General features: G+C 53.3%; 4 protein-coding genes across 4 annotated transcripts; 1 reads left to right on the forward strand and 3 right to left on the reverse strand.

The window, feature by feature from the left end:
* The first annotated feature begins 249 nt into the window (after positions 1–249).
* C8Q71DRAFT_789558 (uncharacterized protein) lies at positions 250–2,199 on the forward strand. The gene is made up of 8 exons (XM_047925265.1): positions 250–547; positions 605–729; positions 782–1,071; positions 1,132–1,292; positions 1,342–1,480; positions 1,541–1,629; positions 1,687–1,755; positions 1,808–2,199. Exons 1-8 carry the CDS (start codon positions 430–432, stop codon positions 1,879–1,881), a joined length of 1,065 nt encoding a protein of 354 aa, XP_047773134.1. The 5' UTR covers positions 250–429; the 3' UTR covers positions 1,882–2,199.
* Positions 2,200–2,594: 395 nt separating this feature from the next.
* C8Q71DRAFT_789561 (MFS general substrate transporter) lies at positions 2,595–5,434 on the reverse strand. The gene is made up of 11 exons (XM_047925266.1): positions 5,077–5,434; positions 4,952–5,018; positions 4,762–4,895; positions 4,609–4,715; positions 4,458–4,547; positions 3,905–4,404; positions 3,731–3,844; positions 3,582–3,673; positions 3,381–3,514; positions 3,189–3,321; positions 2,595–3,107 (listed from the first exon to the last, which is right to left on the reverse strand). The coding sequence occupies exons 1-11, from the start codon at positions 5,224–5,226 to the stop codon at positions 2,967–2,969; spliced, it is 1,662 nt and encodes a 553-aa protein (XP_047773135.1). The 5' UTR covers positions 5,227–5,434; the 3' UTR covers positions 2,595–2,966.
* Positions 5,435–5,560: 126 nt separating this feature from the next.
* On the reverse strand, positions 5,561–8,259 carry C8Q71DRAFT_397922 (MFS general substrate transporter). The gene is made up of 11 exons (XM_047918308.1): positions 7,861–8,259; positions 7,747–7,813; positions 7,561–7,694; positions 7,407–7,513; positions 7,257–7,346; positions 6,724–7,190; positions 6,557–6,670; positions 6,399–6,490; positions 6,203–6,336; positions 6,007–6,139; positions 5,561–5,939 (listed from the first exon to the last, which is right to left on the reverse strand). The coding sequence occupies exons 1-11, from the start codon at positions 8,029–8,031 to the stop codon at positions 5,820–5,822; spliced, it is 1,629 nt and encodes a 542-aa protein (XP_047773136.1). The 5' UTR covers positions 8,032–8,259; the 3' UTR covers positions 5,561–5,819.
* Positions 8,260–10,459: 2,200 nt separating this feature from the next.
* Positions 10,460–17,901, reverse strand: C8Q71DRAFT_789576 (uncharacterized protein). The gene is made up of 43 exons (XM_047925267.1): positions 17,789–17,901; positions 17,346–17,735; positions 16,919–17,285; positions 16,605–16,865; positions 16,373–16,546; positions 16,249–16,315; positions 16,158–16,198; positions 16,066–16,112; positions 15,889–16,003; positions 15,608–15,830; positions 15,477–15,540; positions 15,324–15,420; positions 15,100–15,266; positions 15,007–15,052; positions 14,924–14,951; positions 14,837–14,863; positions 14,717–14,779; positions 14,621–14,661; positions 14,301–14,568; positions 14,142–14,251; positions 14,040–14,088; positions 13,903–13,990; positions 13,837–13,849; positions 13,728–13,787; positions 13,586–13,678; positions 13,278–13,530; positions 13,059–13,227; positions 12,866–13,009; positions 12,748–12,809; positions 12,460–12,699; positions 12,305–12,407; positions 12,135–12,253; positions 12,023–12,082; positions 11,953–11,959; positions 11,776–11,905; positions 11,658–11,721; positions 11,576–11,598; positions 11,392–11,517; positions 11,092–11,338; positions 11,022–11,036; positions 10,859–10,971; positions 10,772–10,795; positions 10,460–10,719 (listed from the first exon to the last, which is right to left on the reverse strand). The coding sequence occupies exons 2-43, from the start codon at positions 17,420–17,422 to the stop codon at positions 10,579–10,581; spliced, it is 4,626 nt and encodes a 1,541-aa protein (XP_047773137.1). The 5' UTR covers positions 17,423–17,735; positions 17,789–17,901; the 3' UTR covers positions 10,460–10,578.
* Between the last annotated feature and the right edge of the window lie 79 nt (positions 17,902–17,980).

Consider the following 17,980-nt stretch of genomic DNA (forward strand, 5'->3'; position numbering starts at 1 on the left):
CGCAACAAGGCCTTGAGGTCGGCGGGTGGCAGCACTCCTCCCTCCGTGACCCTATGTCTCGCTGCTCCCCACCAGCCGGAGAGCAAGCAATCCCCCGAAAACGACTCGAAGCAGCAGGCTCTGCGCCACGCATACATTGATACAAGCCTTTCACGACGGGACTTTTCACAGTGCACACCAGTGTACACCACAGTCGGCCGCGGGCCTTGAAGACTTCAAGTTAGACCTCGATTCTCGAAGGCGAGAGTTGGCGTAGACGCCGGCCAGACTCGGTCCCGTGACGTAGAACGCGACGGTTGGTCGAGGTTCCGGCTCTTCGGCGCTTGCAGTAGCTGTCCTCCTCTGTCACTCCCTTTCTCTTACCCACTCCGCAATAGTCAGCCAGCTCTACTACAACGCTCAGCGAACATACGGAACAATCGACGCGACATGAGCGGCACAGAACCAGCACAAACTCACACAGAGGGCGAAGACAACCAGGCGGAGCGACCGTACGCCATCCTGCGCATCAAGCGCAAGCGGAATGAAGAGCCGCTAGATGGATTGTGTGCGTTCTCTTCGCTCGCTCGCAGCCACTGATCTGACCGATGCATCCTATGAACAGTGGTCGACCGAGAGGTCGCTCGCCCCAAGGGCAAGCGTTCCCGCGCCGGCCTCAACTTCTTCAAGTTCGCCGAGACGGTCGAGCAGGGCGCGTGGGACGACGAGCAGACCAAGAAGGATCTTGAGGTGCGCCTCACGTCTCTCAGGTCGTCGTTGCCACTCAGGCCCCCACTGGCAGGCCCGGCTAGCTGCCCTCGCACGCGAATCGAGGCAAGAAGGCGAGCGCGAACCAAGACAACTGGCGGGCTTGCCCTCGTCCAAGTCTGCCCCGGCAGATATGGGCCAGTCTGCTCCGCCCGCCACTACTACACAACCGGCAGCAACAGAAGTGGAAGCGGAAGCGGAAGCAGCAGCGCCACCTCCGACGAAACGTCCGAGGGCGGACGAGACTCCCCGCAAGTACACTATCCTCAAGCGCGAGGTGCCGTCGACGGACCCGCAAGTCCGGAGACGTATGCCCGTAGCTCCGTGCGTCGTCCTGGACATTGAGTCTCTATCTGTGATATTGATGTGGTGTTGCGCCTGCAGCCCGAAAGTATGGTCCATGAAGGAGCTGGAGGCGGCCCGCGCAGCACAGGCCGGGCTCGCCGTGTATGAGGCCGTCCCGTCTACGTCGGGCATCGAAGCCTCCGACTCGGTGGATGCGGAGGTAGCCAAGTTCCTGCCCCTCCTTCAAGACTACCTCAAGCGTACGTTATGCGTTGCTGTCCCTTGCTTCTTGTACTAATGTCTTACTAGTGGAAGATCCGGTTGCCTCCCCGTCCGTAACGCCCACTCCTCTGCCAGTGAAGGAGGATGATAGCGACTATGTGTATGATATTTTCTATCAACGTCTCATGCGCGACCCGAGCGCGTCGCTCGGGAACGTCGGTACACTGTAGGTTCCTCCATGTCATGTATGGATATGGCGACTTGACTGACTGCCTGTTTCCCATAGGACTGGTGTGCCCGACGAGCTGATTGTGTACGATTCGGACGACGACAACGATTCGGAAGTGTACGATACCGCCGATGAGGATTCGAACGGTGCGTCATTCCTGGGATACTCCAGGTAGCTGTCCACATCTAATGTGTGGTGTGCAGCGGAGGACTGGTACCAGAACGACTATCCCGATGAGGAGTCCGACAGGAGCGATGGAAGTGAAGGCAGTGGTGAGTACACCTACTGCTAACGGCATTCATCGCACTAAAACCATTGCATCAGACATCTTCCACGACGGTTCGGACCGCGAGGACATGATATACGATGATGACAGTGACGGACACGAATGGCGATGAACGTGACGCCACGGACGGCGCGCTGCGACTGTATCATATGAACCCGATCTCGGATGTGGAACCTGTATCATCAACGAACCTGTATAATAACCTCTAGTCTAGGCAGGAGTAATGTGAAGCAAGTGTCTTTACAATTGTGCTACCGATTTTGAGGCCACTGATGTTTGCTGCAATCAGGGGTTTGAGGGGTTGCGAAGCATTCTCGACTGGGCACATACAGACAGATACAGCGAGTAAGTTCACCGTTTATGCTTCACCCCCGACTACACTTTCATGTGCACAAGAAGTCACACCTGCAATTGACTCGGTTGACTCAAATATGGCCAACGCGTATACGCAGAGCCATCATGCATGGGTAGCCCTACAGACGCTCGATGATGTCGTTGTGTTAAGTTACAGTTACGGTGTCAGAACGGGGAATCCTCGCTCGTGAACCTGCAGGCCGCTCTCTGTCGGAGAGGGTCCAGGATGACGCAGTGATTCCGGCTATTCTTGTCGACGACGTGGAGGACCCTGCTCTCGGGCGCCATGTCGAAGCAGTCGTGTCGCTCCTACCAAGTACTTCATTGGTGGTCATTAACAGTTGCCTCACGAGGGAGAAGCTAGCGTGCGAGCCTTCGCAGCACGGCTTCGCTCGAGGTCCATGAGGATATCCTGAGGCACGAAGGTTGAGGGACTTGTCTACGTCTACCTGGGGAGTCTAGATCCATGCGGACGGTGACGATCTTCTGCGTGTTGCTCCCATATGCATAAGTTACAGTAGTGCGGTGCAAACAAGGCATGATCCACGCCTATTGCGATAGCTACCATCTGACGTATAGAGCTGCGTGCTCTTCTATTCCCTCCGATTATGAGAACGGAGCGTGAACAACGATGACGCTAGGTGTGGTAAATGGCTATAAGCGCAACCGCACGTCGGTCCAAGGGAGGGCATGCGGGCTCAATACAAAACGTGTATGGCGTGCAGTTCCTCGATGCCCGGTCAAGTCCCATCTATGTCTAGTGTGCGGGAAGCAGCCCGGATCTGGAACGATGTCTATGGTAAGGAAGGCTGTATGTGATCCCGATAATGAAGCACGTTCGGTCTAGCCAGACTTGCGGGCCTCGCTTGCTATCGCCTTCTCCCGCCATTGGCCCCCCTTCCACCATACCAGGAGGATCAGCAGCTCGGAGATGAGGGTCAGGCCACCCCACAGCGAGTACAACCCGCCGTCACCTATGGAGTTCTGTGCATGGCCGTTAGCATCATATGCTAGGGACGCGGCCTCTTGTTCGGCACGAGGACCGAGAAACCCCCACGAACGCACCTGCAGTGGCACGGCGACCTCGGTGGCGACGAACGCTGAGAGTCCGCGGAAGAAGCTGTTGGAGGCCACGGCCGACGAAGAACGGCCGACATTGGCGTCTACAATGTACGCGAGCGTGCTCGAGTAGATAGATCTGGAGGGGGAAGGGACAGGTCAGTTAGTTCGCGTCCCGGGCATTAGCGATGAGAGTACATTTGGAAGAATCCTGCCAGGAACAGCATCACACAGACGGCTGCTATGTGGACATGTTCTTCACACACCCAGCCATACGCCACGACGGAAGGAGGAAAGAACAGCATAGGGACCAATGTGCTCTGCAGACGCATCTGCAGACGAAGCAATGAAATAAGCATGGACCGCCCACTGTGTATGGACACTGTACAGAGTGCGTGCCTCCGGTTGGCTCTTTCCGCCATGTTTGGCCTTCACCTTGGTGAAGATATGGTCCGAGTAGCGACCTCCGAGCACGCTGCCAAGTAGACAGCCTGTAGAAAGCTTAGTTGTGATCCCGAGGTTGACCTGAAGGGGGTGGGTCAACACACCTATGCCATACGCCAACAGGACGAAGCCTGTATCGAGTGCGTCGTAGTGGTACTCGTTGGCCAAGGTCCGCGATGCGGTATACGTGATGCTGAAATTGAAGGCGAATAGCAGGCCTGCAGCGAGCACGAATCTTCAGATGGGGGCCTAGGGCATCGCTCGACAGACAGGCTCACCCGAGGCAAACAATATCACGAGATTATTCCGCCGGCTGAGGACGCGGATCATCGGGCCAATGGGATTCACGTCCTTCAGGGAGAGTCTAACCTCCTTGACGGCTGCAGGAATCTCGGAAGCAGACAACGTGGCTTGTGCCTCGACGTCTCTGTCGTCAGCATCCCCGCCAAGTGCGTCACGAGCGTTCGCGTCCTTCGAGCTCTTGTCATCCCCTGACACGACTGCAGTGCGAGCGTCGTCTGCATCCACGGGCTTCTCGGAAACAAGGTGTCTTGCGGCCTCTGCGGCGGCCTTCTTGACCTCTTGTTCGAGCACACGCTTAAGCACGCTTTGATACGTAAGGCTGCGTTCTCGCCGGAAGGTATCCCGGAAGAATACGAAGGACAGAGTGCACAGGCCTGTAAAGATCGCGAGGAACCAGAATGTCGCGCGCCAGTTGAAGGCCTGGGTCAGCACGCCCCCTAGAATTGGTCCGAGAGAGGGTCCGAGTAGAGGAGCACTGAAGTAGTTCGAACCATCAGTTGTGGTTCACGGGAGCGTCCCGATACACACCAATAGTATATCCCCATCATTGTACCTCGTTCAGCAGGTTCGTAGAGATCGGCTAACGTCGCAGCACCAATGGATATAACAGCGCTCGAACTGCATGAACATCGACGTCAATAGCCTGGTGGAGAACTTTCGGGAGGGTGCATATATTCACCCTGCGGCCTGCAGACAACGCATCCCGATAAGTACATTGATCGTCTTCGCCGTAGCTGCTACGATGCATCCCAGCATGCACAGGGCAATAGACGTCAAGTATACATTCTGGGCACATGTGAGTTGGATATGTGTGGCAAACAGTCATGCCTACCTTGCGACCCTGGATTTCACTGACTGAACTCCAGATCAAGGGGAAACCGCCCTGAATGAGAATGAACAGCGACAGCGTCAGACTGAGTTGACCAGCCGTCGCGTGCAAGTCGGACTCTATCTGTGTAATTGCGGCTAGTGATCAAGACTTCGGTCAGGATTGCAAAAGACAAACTGGTTCAATAACTCACGGTTGTATATGTTTGCACCCAGTCCGGCAATCATAGAGGCCGCAGATATCATTGTGACTATAATGTACTGTCATATTAGAATGAAGGTTAGCCCGAAGGCGCCTGCCGTGTCTCAAAGGACTGACTTTACGAGTTTTTGACCATTTGCGTGGATCATCTTTCACTTCCGCATGTTCTATATCCAACTTGACCTGGACAGGTGTACTCTCTGCAGTGCTCCCTTTCCTGCCTAGGTCCGGTCCAGATGGTTTGAGCGTTTGATTCTGACTGTTCATGGCCGCGCCGGAGCTCTCGTCGCCGTCGTGAAGGTCGTGGTGGTCGTAAGTCAAGGACGGGGTGCCCTCGGAGACTCGAGATGAAAAACCAATCTGGTGATACGACTGCTGACATGACTCTTCCTTGCGGTCGCCCGTACGCGTACCAAATCCGATTCATGGCCGTGGAGGTCTCCTTGCAACTTATCTGGCGCTCGGCAGCAACGGCATTGGCGTCTCATGAAGCGACTTCGGCTTTATGGGCCGAAGTGTGCGTACGAAGTCACTGGCCAAATTGGGCACAACGTCGAGTTGTTTATGAGCTCTCAAACTCAGAGTGGCACGGGGATCATACTAGAACCAAGTAAACATATCAGAATTTGCACGTAGTCGCTGTAGGATTTCCACGGAAATGACAAAGCCACGTCCATAGTAAGTTATGACTACCGATACATACAGTAAATTAGGTCCCATGTAGATGCTAACCGAAGCAATGTACGAAGACACCCAGCAAGACAACGATACGAATACAAAGTCTACTATTGCTCATGGCAATCTCTATGCAGTACTCACCGCTATCTGTCTAGGATTTCGCTAGCATAGCGATTCTATTTTCATGCGCTGGTGCGTTCACGCCACTGCTTGCCCTTCCACCAGACCAGTACTATCAGTAGCTCTGCCAATAATATCAAGCCGCCCCATAGGGTATACAAGCCTCCATCCCCAAGAGCATCCTGTGGGGGCAGAACACAACGATGAGTATTAGGTCATGATCTTCTACCCATGTCAACGTCAACCGACCTGTAAGGGAACAGCGATCTCCGCAGCGATGAAGCCGGAGAGACCCCGCGCGCAGCTATTTGTCGCCACCGCAGAAGAAGATCGACCGGTGTTGGCATCGACAATGTAGGCTAACGTGCTCGAGTAAATGGTGCTAAAGCGGGATATCAGCCGATACTGCGTGTAATCGGTCCAAAGGAGAATCGAGGGGACTTACATCATCAGGAAGCCCGACAGGAATAGCATGACACATACGGCAGCTTCGTGTACATGTTCCTCGCATACCCAACCGTAGGCGACGATTGCGGCTGGAAGGAAGAGCATCGGATATAAGGTGCTTTGCAGGCGCATCTGTTCGATATGTTCAAAGGCGTTAGTCACCGCACAATGTCGTACAGGAGAATGCGACATGCCTCTGGTGAGCTCTCAGCGCCATGTCTCGCTCTCATCTTCACAAGGACATAATCAGAATAGCGACCTCCGATTATGCTTCCGAGGAGCGCTCCTACAGATGTCAAACAAAAAAGGATGAGGGGGAGACGCATCGGATCAGCTAGACGTGAGTACTGACCGAAACCAAAGGACAGGAGAACCAAACCAATCTTCAGTGCGTCATAGTGATATTCGTTGGCCAGCGTCAAAGAGGCAGTGTACAGTATGCTATACTCGAAAGCGAACAATAATGCTGCGTCTCGCGTGAGCAAATGTGCGCTATGGGGCGGAAGAAGTGGAGCTCACCTGAAGCAATAATGATAACCACGTTATTCGGGCGTCGTAGGACCTGGATCATGGGCTGGACCGGGTTGACGTCTTTGAGCGACAGTCTGAGTTTCTTCGGTGTCGGATCACCAGCAAGCTTCGGAACATGAGCTTCCAGATCCACGTCTCCGACCTTGGTGTCCACGGAGCTACAGTCACTCTTCACCTCTGCAGGTCCGTCGTCAGGGGACTCGGGTCGGGAAGGACTGCTCTGCCGCGTGTCGTTCGGAGGCTCCGCTCTCTCGGTCTCTCGTCCTCGGTGCCTCTGCAGCGCCGCCTGGTATGTCAAGCTGCGCTCGCGACGGAACGTATCCTTGAAGAACACAAAGGGTATGATGCAGAGGCCGGTGAAGATGACCAGGAACCAGAATGTTGCACGCCAGTTGAAAGCTTGGGCGAGGATACCGCCGATTATGGGTCCAAGAGAGGGTCCGAGAAGCGGGGCACTGACGGCAGGAAAGGGCGTCAGAACAAAGGAAATCTGATATATGAGCGGAGCCATCGGCACTGACCACAAATAGATCCCCATCATGGTTCCTCGTTGCGCAGGCTCATACAAATCTGCCAAAGTCGCTGCGCCAATGGTCACGACGGCACTTCCCCTTGAACGATCGCACTTCATTCAGACAAATTCATGTAGACGTGTGAAACAATGAATTTACCCCGCTGCTTGTAGACATCGCATGCCGATGAGCACGCTGATACTTGTGGAGAGTGCTTCTACAACGCATCCCAGCGCGCATAAAGTGATTGAGACAAGGTAAACTGCCTGTAACGTGGTCAGATACGCAAAGACTAGATGGCCCTCACAGTTACCTTGCGTCCGTGGATCTCACTGATAGCACTCCAGAAGACGGGGAAACCTCCTTGTATGAGGATGAACAGCGAGACGGTCAAACTGATTTGTTCGCTCGTGGCGTGCAAATCAGCCTCGACCTCAGCGAGGGCGGCTGAATGGTGTCAATGAATATGTTCAGCCTCACACACACAAACGACACTCACGATTGTAGAGGTTGCCGCCTAGTCCTGCAATCATGGCAGCGGCACAAATGGTGACTACGACGACATACTGCGTTAAAGTTAGTATGAGCGCGTGGTGCAACAGGTATGTCATGCCTTGCGAGTATTTGGCCATGCTCGAGGATCGTCCTGGACGACGGCATGTTCGATGTCAAGCCTCTGTGGGGGGTCAAGGTGCGGAAGTGCCTTCAGATCTCCCCCAGACAAAGGTGCAGCGTGAACGTGAACAGTCTGTATGACCGAATCCTGCCTCTCTACTGTACTCATTTTGTGGATTTGTGAGTTCGAGAGGAACGTGAGCTGAGTGCGCCAACTGGCAGAGGTAGCCTAGAAGAGCGTTCCATCTCGCCGTTATATACGCGAATTTCGAGCGATCACTTCCTCCGCGCGTTGAAACCAACCGTAACCCAGCACCAGGCCTAGACGAACTGAAACGTCAGCGATGTGCATGGCAGTGACTCCGGCAGACCAGCAGGCGAGCTTCAGATTCTGGAAACCACAGTGTTCTCCACCTGGGCGCAGCAGCACAAGCGTGGGGGCACCATGGGCATCCGTCGGAAGGATTCGCTGTGCGGCTAGCGTTGCTACTAGTTCAGTGCATGGGCGTTGAATAAAAGTTACGTGAGGCATTCTGGCCGTTACGTGAACGGCCGTGTTCTTGACTGCTCACCAACGTCTCATGCAGAGGCAGCACTGAATTACCGCGACGAGAGCTTCCAATCTGTCATAACCGCGGACGTAGTAGGATGCCGAGTGGGGATGGTCGTCGTTGATAGAGTTTAACTCCGAGTACGACCCGCGATACTGTACAGGCAAACCGACTGCCAGTGTGCCTTCGAGGGTAGTCGTACGCAGTGCCCATGCCTACGTCGGCTAACCTCGAGAGGTGCGCCTTCAACACGCATCTGTAGTCTGTCCTATGATGTCGAATTAATTAGGCCCCTAGGATTCGCCTCGAAGACTCACCGGCCCCGGCAGCAGCAGCAGCTTTCTCAGTGACTATTGGGACGAAGGCACGACAGGCGCTCGACCGTACTGTGTCCTCCGTACACGTGGAACACAGGTGTTGAACTAACCCAAATCAGGCATGATGCTTCCTGAATCACTCAACCGAAGGTCCGAAACGACATTTCCCGCCCAAGTCGCCGCTTCGAAGTCACTCGAGCTCGAGAGAATCTAGACAGGCGAGCCCTCGTGCTACATAAAGACTTGGCTTCATTTTTGTGATCGACTCGCTAAGGCGAGTGGCACGCGCACGTCGTCGGTGCATTCTAGACCAGCAGAAATATTCCCGTTACTACTACACTGGGACCGGTCGTTCATGTGGTCCTGTCGCAATGAAAGGTCTGGAGCAGCCGCCCTCGTATGCCTGCAGTACTCAAATTTCAGCGGACGCCGCCCGAGAAGCTATATCGACTGCACGGTCAGAACCTGGTCAGAACGCCCTGACACGTTTCGTTCAAGAGCCCTCCTTTTGTGCCTCTTGGCCCGACCCATGTGGCCTCCTATCTAGCGTTGCAATGTCTAGACCTCCGCGTGGCTCGAGGGTGGTCGTGCTCGCATCGTGGTCTGGGCATAAGAACGTCAACAAAATAGCACGATACCGGACTCCTGTTTTGAATTATCGCTATGCGTCTAAGTAAAGGCCGTCACCCTGATTCAGAAATCGTCTGTCGCTTACAATGTTGTACCCCCTTCTAGCTGAGCCCTCGTCCCTCAGACATCTTGCGCCGTTCACTGTCGGACGATCCGGCACCGCGCTGGATGAGTCGCAGTTTATGACGTCTAATAGAAGACCGCATGCTAAAGGCTCTACGGAACGATGGCTATTGTCAACGCAGTTTCAGGAAGATCACACTCACAAGAAGTGAATTGTTTACGCTTCCCTTCAGTCGCATGCGATGCCGGTATGCCTACTAAGTCCACTGAATCCATAGAGAAGAAGCGAAGCCTGGTACTGATAAACGTCATTCTCACAGTGCACCACGATAGACTCGCAGCACTGAAAAACTGCCGTTGCGACTCTTGACCGATATACTTCTGCCCCTCCGTGTGCTCAAGGGCTCCCGGTAGCTCGTTCTACCCATCGCGAACCTCGACTAGTACTTGGAGATCTACGTAAACAAGTAACGTAGTCATCTGCTAAACCATGAGCTAGCTGCCCGTTGTGCGGACTGAAAATCGAACGACGTCCGCGCCGTGCTCGCCAGTCTTTTGCCGTTAATCGATAAGCAATAAGCGGAGCGCTGTAGTTGAAGCCAGGGTTGCGGTAAACCGTAAGTAGCTGCGACGTGCGAACGATCAAGCGCATGTGCGGCGGCGTGCGAGTCAATTTAGATGATTGTCGAGCTATCTCACACCGGATGGAACACCACTGCTCGCCCCAAGCTCGCCCTCTCCGAGGATCTCTCTGCCCGCAAAGGCAGGTGCATCTCCAAGCAGGGTGAGGTATTGAATTTGATGGAGATCAAAGGACTCAAACTTGGAGCCGTCGAGTGACAAGTTTTAGAGCTTCTAGATTTGCCCTCAGGTGACCGACGTTTCTTTCTCTGGGAAGTCTGCGCAAGGGAGAAAATAACCATGAGCGCGTCGAAAGGCCGATCCTCCTCTTCTGGCCTCTTCCGCGTGCCGAATGAACTTGTATCGGTACGTGTTTCCGACCTCGGTCTGGCGTGCTGAAGCTGCCAGTGTCTCGGAAAACGCAAACGAAGGACAGCAAATGGCAGTAAATACGATATATAGACGAACCTCTAGACAGATGGACGGTGATGATAGGATAGAACGACGCAAGGCTTGACCCTCTTATGCCACATATTAGACACACGATTGACTGACTGAAGCCGAAGCGCCCTGAGCCATAGCGTATAAGGCTTCCTTGTCCCCACTCTCGTCGACCAGTGCGCGAAGCATGCCCTTCTGATCTTTGAGTAGCTCGCTAGGCTTGCCGAACTCAGCCTATGGCAATCATTAGAATGGTGCTCTTCCATCGTCCAAGGGTGGCACTCACTATTCGTCCCGCGTCCAGAACCATCTGTGAGAAAACCCGCACGTGTAAGGACTTCAGACTGGGTTCGACCATGTTATGACGACTCACGATCTTGTCAGCATCCATGATCGTGTGCAGCCGGTGAGCGACAGTCAGGACAGTGACGCCATTCTCCAATTCTCTCCGAAGAGAGGCTTGAATGACAGCGTCCGTAGCATAGTCTGCACAAGTGAGTCGATGAGGGTCGGATGATATTCATGTGGCTACTTACCGATAGCGGATGTAGCTACGACAGTTGTCTCGGTGAATGTTCGTCACGTTGAGGAACCAGAAGCACGCACCTTCATCTAGGATAAGCAGCTTGCTTTGACGAACTATGGCCCTCGCTAGCGCCAAGATTTGTCGCTGGCCGACGGAGAGGTTGCCTCCTCCACTTGCGATAGGAGTGTCCAACGTGATTTTACCATCTTCACTGTCACTTTGCAAGGAGAACAACCCAGCAGATCGCAGAGCGTCATTGAGCACAGCATCGTCATACTGTTGGAATGGGTCCAGGTTTTGACGCAGAGTCCCGCTGAGCAGCTCGGGCTGCGGGTCGAAATCAGCCGGGCATATGATCCGTGCGAGGACTCACGACGTACGATTTGCGGTATGATCGTGATGTTTGAGCGGAGCGCGTCGAGATTGATACTGTCTGTAGCGATGCCGTCGTAGTAGACCTTCCCTTCTGTGATGATGCAACACAGCAAAGACAAAGTCAAGGAACTCTTTGCTATCCATCAGCCACGAGACAACGACGAAGTCTTGAGATCTGCTGCCACTCACCTTTCCACTCCCGGTACGCCCGACTAAGCGCAAGCGATCGTCAGTCACAAGTGTGCGCAAAGAAAGGTATAGCAATGCCTACCAATGCCTACGCGTTCTCCCGATTTGACTTCAAACGAGATGCCGTGTAGGACGCTCGGACCGTCCTGTAGGTCGCTAGATCAGCTAACCATACAACGCGCTCGATATTGATAGCTCACTGGGGAATATCTCGCCGAAAGGTTCTCCACTTTGAGATCCCCACTTGCGGGCCAGTATGCGGGAGGAACACCGTCGATGGTTGGCTTGGTCTCCTGCTCAATCTCTACATACTGCTTGATTCTCTCCAGGCTATACAGGCGTCAATAAGCAGCCTCAAGGTAAGCAGCAAAACGTGCCTGTTGCCTGTTTCCCAGCGTGTAAGCACGATAGTCTTCATTTCAGCAGCGGCACAGAACAATCACATACCGTTGACCTCTAACTCATTCAACATCCGCACCCACCACAAAATCATGCCGCTGAACCCAACTGAGTACAACTTTAGTGACCTCGACGGCAACGCATAACCCTACAATCCCACCTGCCATGTTGAGCGAAAATCCGGTATTCGATGCGGTAGTCGGTTTAGCGTATACGAGGTACCCGGCCAACGCCGCTGTGAAGATAGCACCCAATGCGTCGATGCGGATACACACCCAGCTGTGATCTCTGCTCAAAACGCTGGCTGAGCATCGTGGACTTTATGCATACCGATTGAGCCCCCAGAAAATCACTGATACTCGACTATAGCGGTTGATGCGTTTGTATGATTCTTTCCTGAATGCATCCTGAGCACCATACGCCCGGATTGACACTGAGGACGACATGAGCTCTGCGGACATGTGTGGCTCCAACCAAGAGCTCACCTAGACCAGCGAAGGCAGCACCAAAATGCCCAAGGACAGGGGCTTGTGCGTTACTTCTCTCTCGCTTGACGGACAACTGGGCCTTCATGTAGATTCGGCCGATCCACCCGCCAGTGCTAGCTATGAGAACCGCTGGCAGAGAGAAAATAGGAGACGTTGCTACTATGGCGCCTAGTTTGAGCAACATTGACATCGAATAGTTCAGAATGTCTCCCAAAAACCGCGGAACGGGCATGTCCACTGGAAATTAACGTGAACAGTGGATCTCACAGTTGTTTCAGTACTAACCAGCTTGGATATCCTGGGTACATCTTGCGATCATTCTTGAGGTGGGCGTTTTGTCGAGCCATCTGGGTGTATGACTCTGTCAACAACCAACGCATGTTCCTGGAGTTTGTAGCATTACCTGAGCGTCGTTCCGAGCACCGAGGAGATCAGCTGGCCATGTACGGCCCGCGAACCCCTCATAGTACCGAATACGTAGGCAGCCTGCGCACTGTAGTAGCACGCGGCAGAAACCAGCAGGATCAGAGAATATATGGCGAGATAACTGCGTATCCCGTGAGCCACACACGAAGCAAAATGAAACAGATACCCACAAAGGCACGTTAACGTCCGAAGGATTACGAATTTCGTACTGTCGCGCCCAATATCCAAGGAACCAGACTTGGAAGTTCTCCAGCGATTGGGAGATCGCTAAGATGCTTATGAAAGAAGTCCAGAAAAGCCACAGATGGCTTCCGCCGAGACTGGACAGATATGTCTTCACTGTTATGCCCGTTAGCCCACCATCTTTTGAAACAGTCATATACACTCACTCGCTGACCAACCCACATGTCCGACGGCCACTTCCTCCTCCACTACTAGTTTCCCAGACGATTGCTTGGAACGAGAGTCATCTATAATTTCCTCTGTCTTGTCGATCAAAGCCTGTTCTTCAGCGACCTCGGCCGCTAGCTTGCTATCTCTTTCAAGTGCATTTGACAAGGTTCCTTGACTCGATATCTTCCCATCAAGCCCAAGCGCGACCACGAAATCGGCCAGACCCTTAGTCATCGCTACGTTGTGAGTCTAATGCTCCCGCGATCAGTCTCGGACATTCATACGCTGGGACAGATGTACTCACCACCAGAAGCACAGTACGGCCGCGGAGGAGATCACCCTTGAAGCACTTATTGATTATCCATCGGGCTGTGTGCACGTCAAGAGCAGCTAGAACCTGAACTACGCTCTCAGCAGGTCATCCTATATCCAGTAGTGGTACTCACATCGTCCAGTAGCAGGATCTCTGCGGACGAGTATACTGCACGAGCCAGCGTGATACGCGCCTGAGTAACTATCAGCACGATATGCGTTCAATTAGATAGTGAAAGGTACTTTCTGACCACCGCTATAAGTCTGCGTCAGAGCTGTACCTGAGTACGCCATCATGGAACTTAATACCTCAGTGTGATACCCTTTTCGCCTACTTCAGTCAGATCTCCAGCTGCAAATAGTCCTAGATCCCGCCGCAGACTGCACTGGTCAATGACTGCAGAGCCGTTGAGCAGAAGTTGACGAAATATAGCACACGAGCGCACCTTTCTCATATCGTTCTCGATCGTAAGGGCTGCCAAAGATGATGTTGTCCTTCAAACACTCGCGGTGAGCTCGTGTAGAGCTCTCAAGAACACAGGACTCACGCGGATAGTCTCATTCTGTACCCATGATTCTTGAGCAGCGTAAGCAACACCGCCAGCGCGTGGAAGCTGGTAGAATGAGTGTGGGCCTTCTGGAATGTAGTGCATCTCGCCTGTGGGTTGTGTCACGATGTGAGTCGCACGTAAGGGCTGTGATCATGCCTAGAAGCGCCATCAACATGGACGTCTTGCCGCATCCAGTCGGCCCGACAATGAGGTTGACGCCGCCGTTGTTGAACACCAGATCTCCTTCGATGCGCAGCTTGAACGCACGCGTTCCGCTCCCGGGTGTAGGAGGAAGATCGGTATCTTTAGCCCACGTGAAGGATGCGTTCTTGAAGCCGATTGCATCCGCACTTGGGGGAGAGCTCGCAAGCGAGGCGACAGTCAAGGAATCCCCGGGCTCCGAAAACTCATCCAATAGTTCGGTCTATTCCATGTATGAGATTTGGGGCTCAGATGAAGGACCAGACATGACATACTTGATGCAAGAAATCGTTAACTCTGTCGAGTGCGACCTTGGCTGATTAAGGATAGGACGTCAGCCTTAAGAAGGCGACAAATGATACGCTACGCACCTCTCATCATCAATGGGATGAAGTTGAAGCTTTGACGGATCTCACGGCTGAACATGGTGAAGACTATAGCGCCACATATCAGTGAAGTCGTATAAACATAGCATGTAATGTATCGTTTACCAGTCATAGACGCAAATACCCTGGAAGCTACCGGGACGTCAGTACGGCTCCGAAGCGACGTAGTGCTGCATCATTGCAGCAACGCACCCGTCAATTCTCGTTTCATCACCATTGTCTAGCGTATGTGCGCCCGATGAGCATGTCAACGCGATAGGTATGGATACACATACGTAGGTCATGAAAGTCACGATCATTGTCAACAACGGAATGATATAACTGCGTTTATCAGTCCCTGCGGTCGTACACCAGCAGTGCACACTTACTTGACACTCCCATTGATAAGCTCCAGCATCTTGCTCTTCTTGATGAAATCTAGTTCGTGATCCCGTTTCTCAGTGAGCTGTTGCTTCACACGCGATTCCCAGCCGAACAGCTTGATCATTCGTATGACATTCATAGTTTCTGTGACTGTCTGTACGCGAGCGTCTGTCTAATGTCACAATGTCAGACATGACGCGGAGAACGTTTTTGAAGTTAGGGACTTTACCTTCTTCATCTTCTGGGCTTGCACCTTACGAATTCTCGTAGCGAGTGTCCCAGGAAGCGGAATGAGAACGACGACTACCGTCATGCCAGCCAAGGCACTGAAAAGCTACCTGTCAGTCAGACTGCACGCGCATTACACGGGAATGATACCAGCCTCCAACCGAGCAGTGTGTAGAGGAAGATAACACAGAGTATCACGACCACCGGAATTTTCAGCACTGTCAAGTACGACTTGACGTCAATAATCACAGCAGCTGACAGACCACATGCAAGGTGAACACGAACACGGAGCCAGGATTTCTCTCCCGAAGCCGATCGCGTTGAGATCTGAGGTGATCAAGTTATTGACTTTCCCTTGGACATTCTTGCCTTCTCCCTTCTGCTTTCCCTCTCTTGTCTTGCCTTGCGGGACTGGGCCATCTCCCGCCTCGGCCTTCACACGCATGCGAAGAGAATGTTCAAAAACAAGCTGCGTGATCATCGCTTCCATGCGAACCAGTAGTCGCATCTGAAACCCGCCTATTGTCAGTACGTTCGCGAATCAAGAGGTCAACGACGGATATTACCGAATACAGATAATAGAACGATATGCTGACGGTCTCAAGCGCCGGTCCAAGAAAGAGGCACAGAACCCAGACCCATGGGCGTACAAGGGCACCTTCGCCTCCGTCCTCGATGTAGCTGTTGAAGCAAACACATTAGGTCGCCTGATGCAGATACAAAGACAAGGTTATTGCAGATACCTAAGCAGGTTTTTGATGCTCAGCGGGTTGGCAAATTGGAAGAATGTCTACTAAGCTCAGCACAGACAAACTGGTAGAGAACATTAGCTTACATTGAATATCAATAGGTGAGCCATGACGATGAGATCAAGTCCTGTATGTGATTGATGAGAACAGTCGAGCATACTGACGGGGAACTCTTACGAAAAATATGCACGAAGCCCCAGAAGATGTGTCTTTCCTTGTTTTTGACTTGGAATGGGCTGAGCTCCTGCTCCAGTTCAGTAATCCCGTGAGACGACTTTCGGCTCAGATCTTAGCTACATACCAGGAAGTTGTGTTCAGCCAGAAACTGGGCATCGTCGTAGTCCGCTAGCGGGGGCAGCTGGTCTAACTTGAGATGTTCAGCGTGATACGCATCCACGATGGTTCCATCCAGCCAGCTGTATAGCAGCAAAGAGAGCAACGACGCTGTCTGTTCCGGTGATGGCTTGGATGGGTGCTGTTGATGGGGGTTAGTCAGACTACGTTCTGCAACGTGGAAGTTGGATGATCGAGACCTTCGGATCGACAGGTGTGTACGGCCTCGGAATGATCAGCGGCACGATCAGAGCGACGTAGGTTAGTAGCGCGATCTTGGCCCAAAGCCATCCGCCTTCCGCTGCATCGATCGGGGAGAGCGTAAACGTTGTCAGTGGAAAGACGTCCCGATAGATATATACAGCCCAAGTAGGGATGAGCACAAGATTGACGTGCGTCGCCCAGAGGCTAGTCGGGGATGTCGTCAGCGTAGCTGCCAGAGAAAGGACCAAGGCATATAGCTGTATCAGATGTTAGCGCGCGAGTTGCCTGGAATCGATGCGAAGGAGCCTACATAGATAACCAAGATCGCCGTTGTAGGGGTGGTCTCATCATGGAGACTGTTTTGTTCAGGCTTCTCCGATGGGTACGTGACGGCAGTGAAGATGTTCATGAGAAGAAGGGCCAGACAGGCTAGAAGGCGAGAGCAATTGAGGGCGAACGCCGTCCATCCTCGACGATGGGCCACGAAGCGCGACAATCTGTTTTCATGATTGACATCCGTGACGTCTACGGTCGATTCCGGTTCGAACGACGTAGAAGGGATGACTTTCGTGGCTGCCACCCTCAAACGCGTCCAGAGAATGACAGACTGGACAACAAGACCGATCACGGAAACCCCCGCGAACGCTACGGGGATGCCAAGCGTTGCAAGTTCAGGTCTTCGAGCGAATATCAGCATTCCGGTCAAGGTAGACCTGACGGAGAATTGTTGGACGTACAATGGCAGTCCTTGCTCGGAGCTAGCGTATTCACGTTCCCCTGCAGGTGCCAACACGACTTGTGGAGGGAGCGACATCTCGTCTTCCGAGGATTAACGTCTAGGGGCCCGTCTTAAGACTCGAGGTATCGGCAGGAGGGGAGGATGACCGCGAGGGATTCGCGAGGGATGGTGGCCGTTCAGACACGTTTCACTAAGCTGCGCAGTGCGATGGCGCGACGCGGCAGAGTGCTGCGCGCATCCGCATCTGGTACACCGCATATATAGAGTTTACGTTAAGTAGAGGCTACGTGGCATCACCATCCATTCGTCCAGCGCTCGCTGATAAGAAGCGTAGAAGCGACCAATGGTTCGTACAGCAATGCCCGAAGGCGTTGCGCGGCGGCAGGCTCTGTCAAATGTAAGTATCTGCTTCCCATGCTAAGTCGTTGTCAGCCAGACTACCTCTTCGAACCAAGGGAGAACCGTGTGAGGCCGAGGAGCCATACGTGTAACGGATGGTTTGGTATGCATGATGACCTACGCGTCGGCGCGATGCAGATCGAGGTAAGGACGAGGCCAAACTCGATTCCCGAACGCCGTCTCACGCCGGGTCTGGCGCCTGATAAACACGTTGGTGACGCGGTCACATGATTT

This window comes from Rhodofomes roseus (assembly GCF_022264815.1).
Source record: "Rhodofomes roseus strain CIRM-BRFM 1785 chromosome Unknown C8Q71scaffold_36, whole genome shotgun sequence".
Taxonomy (NCBI): Eukaryota; Fungi; Basidiomycota; class Agaricomycetes; order Polyporales; family Fomitopsidaceae; genus Rhodofomes; species Rhodofomes roseus.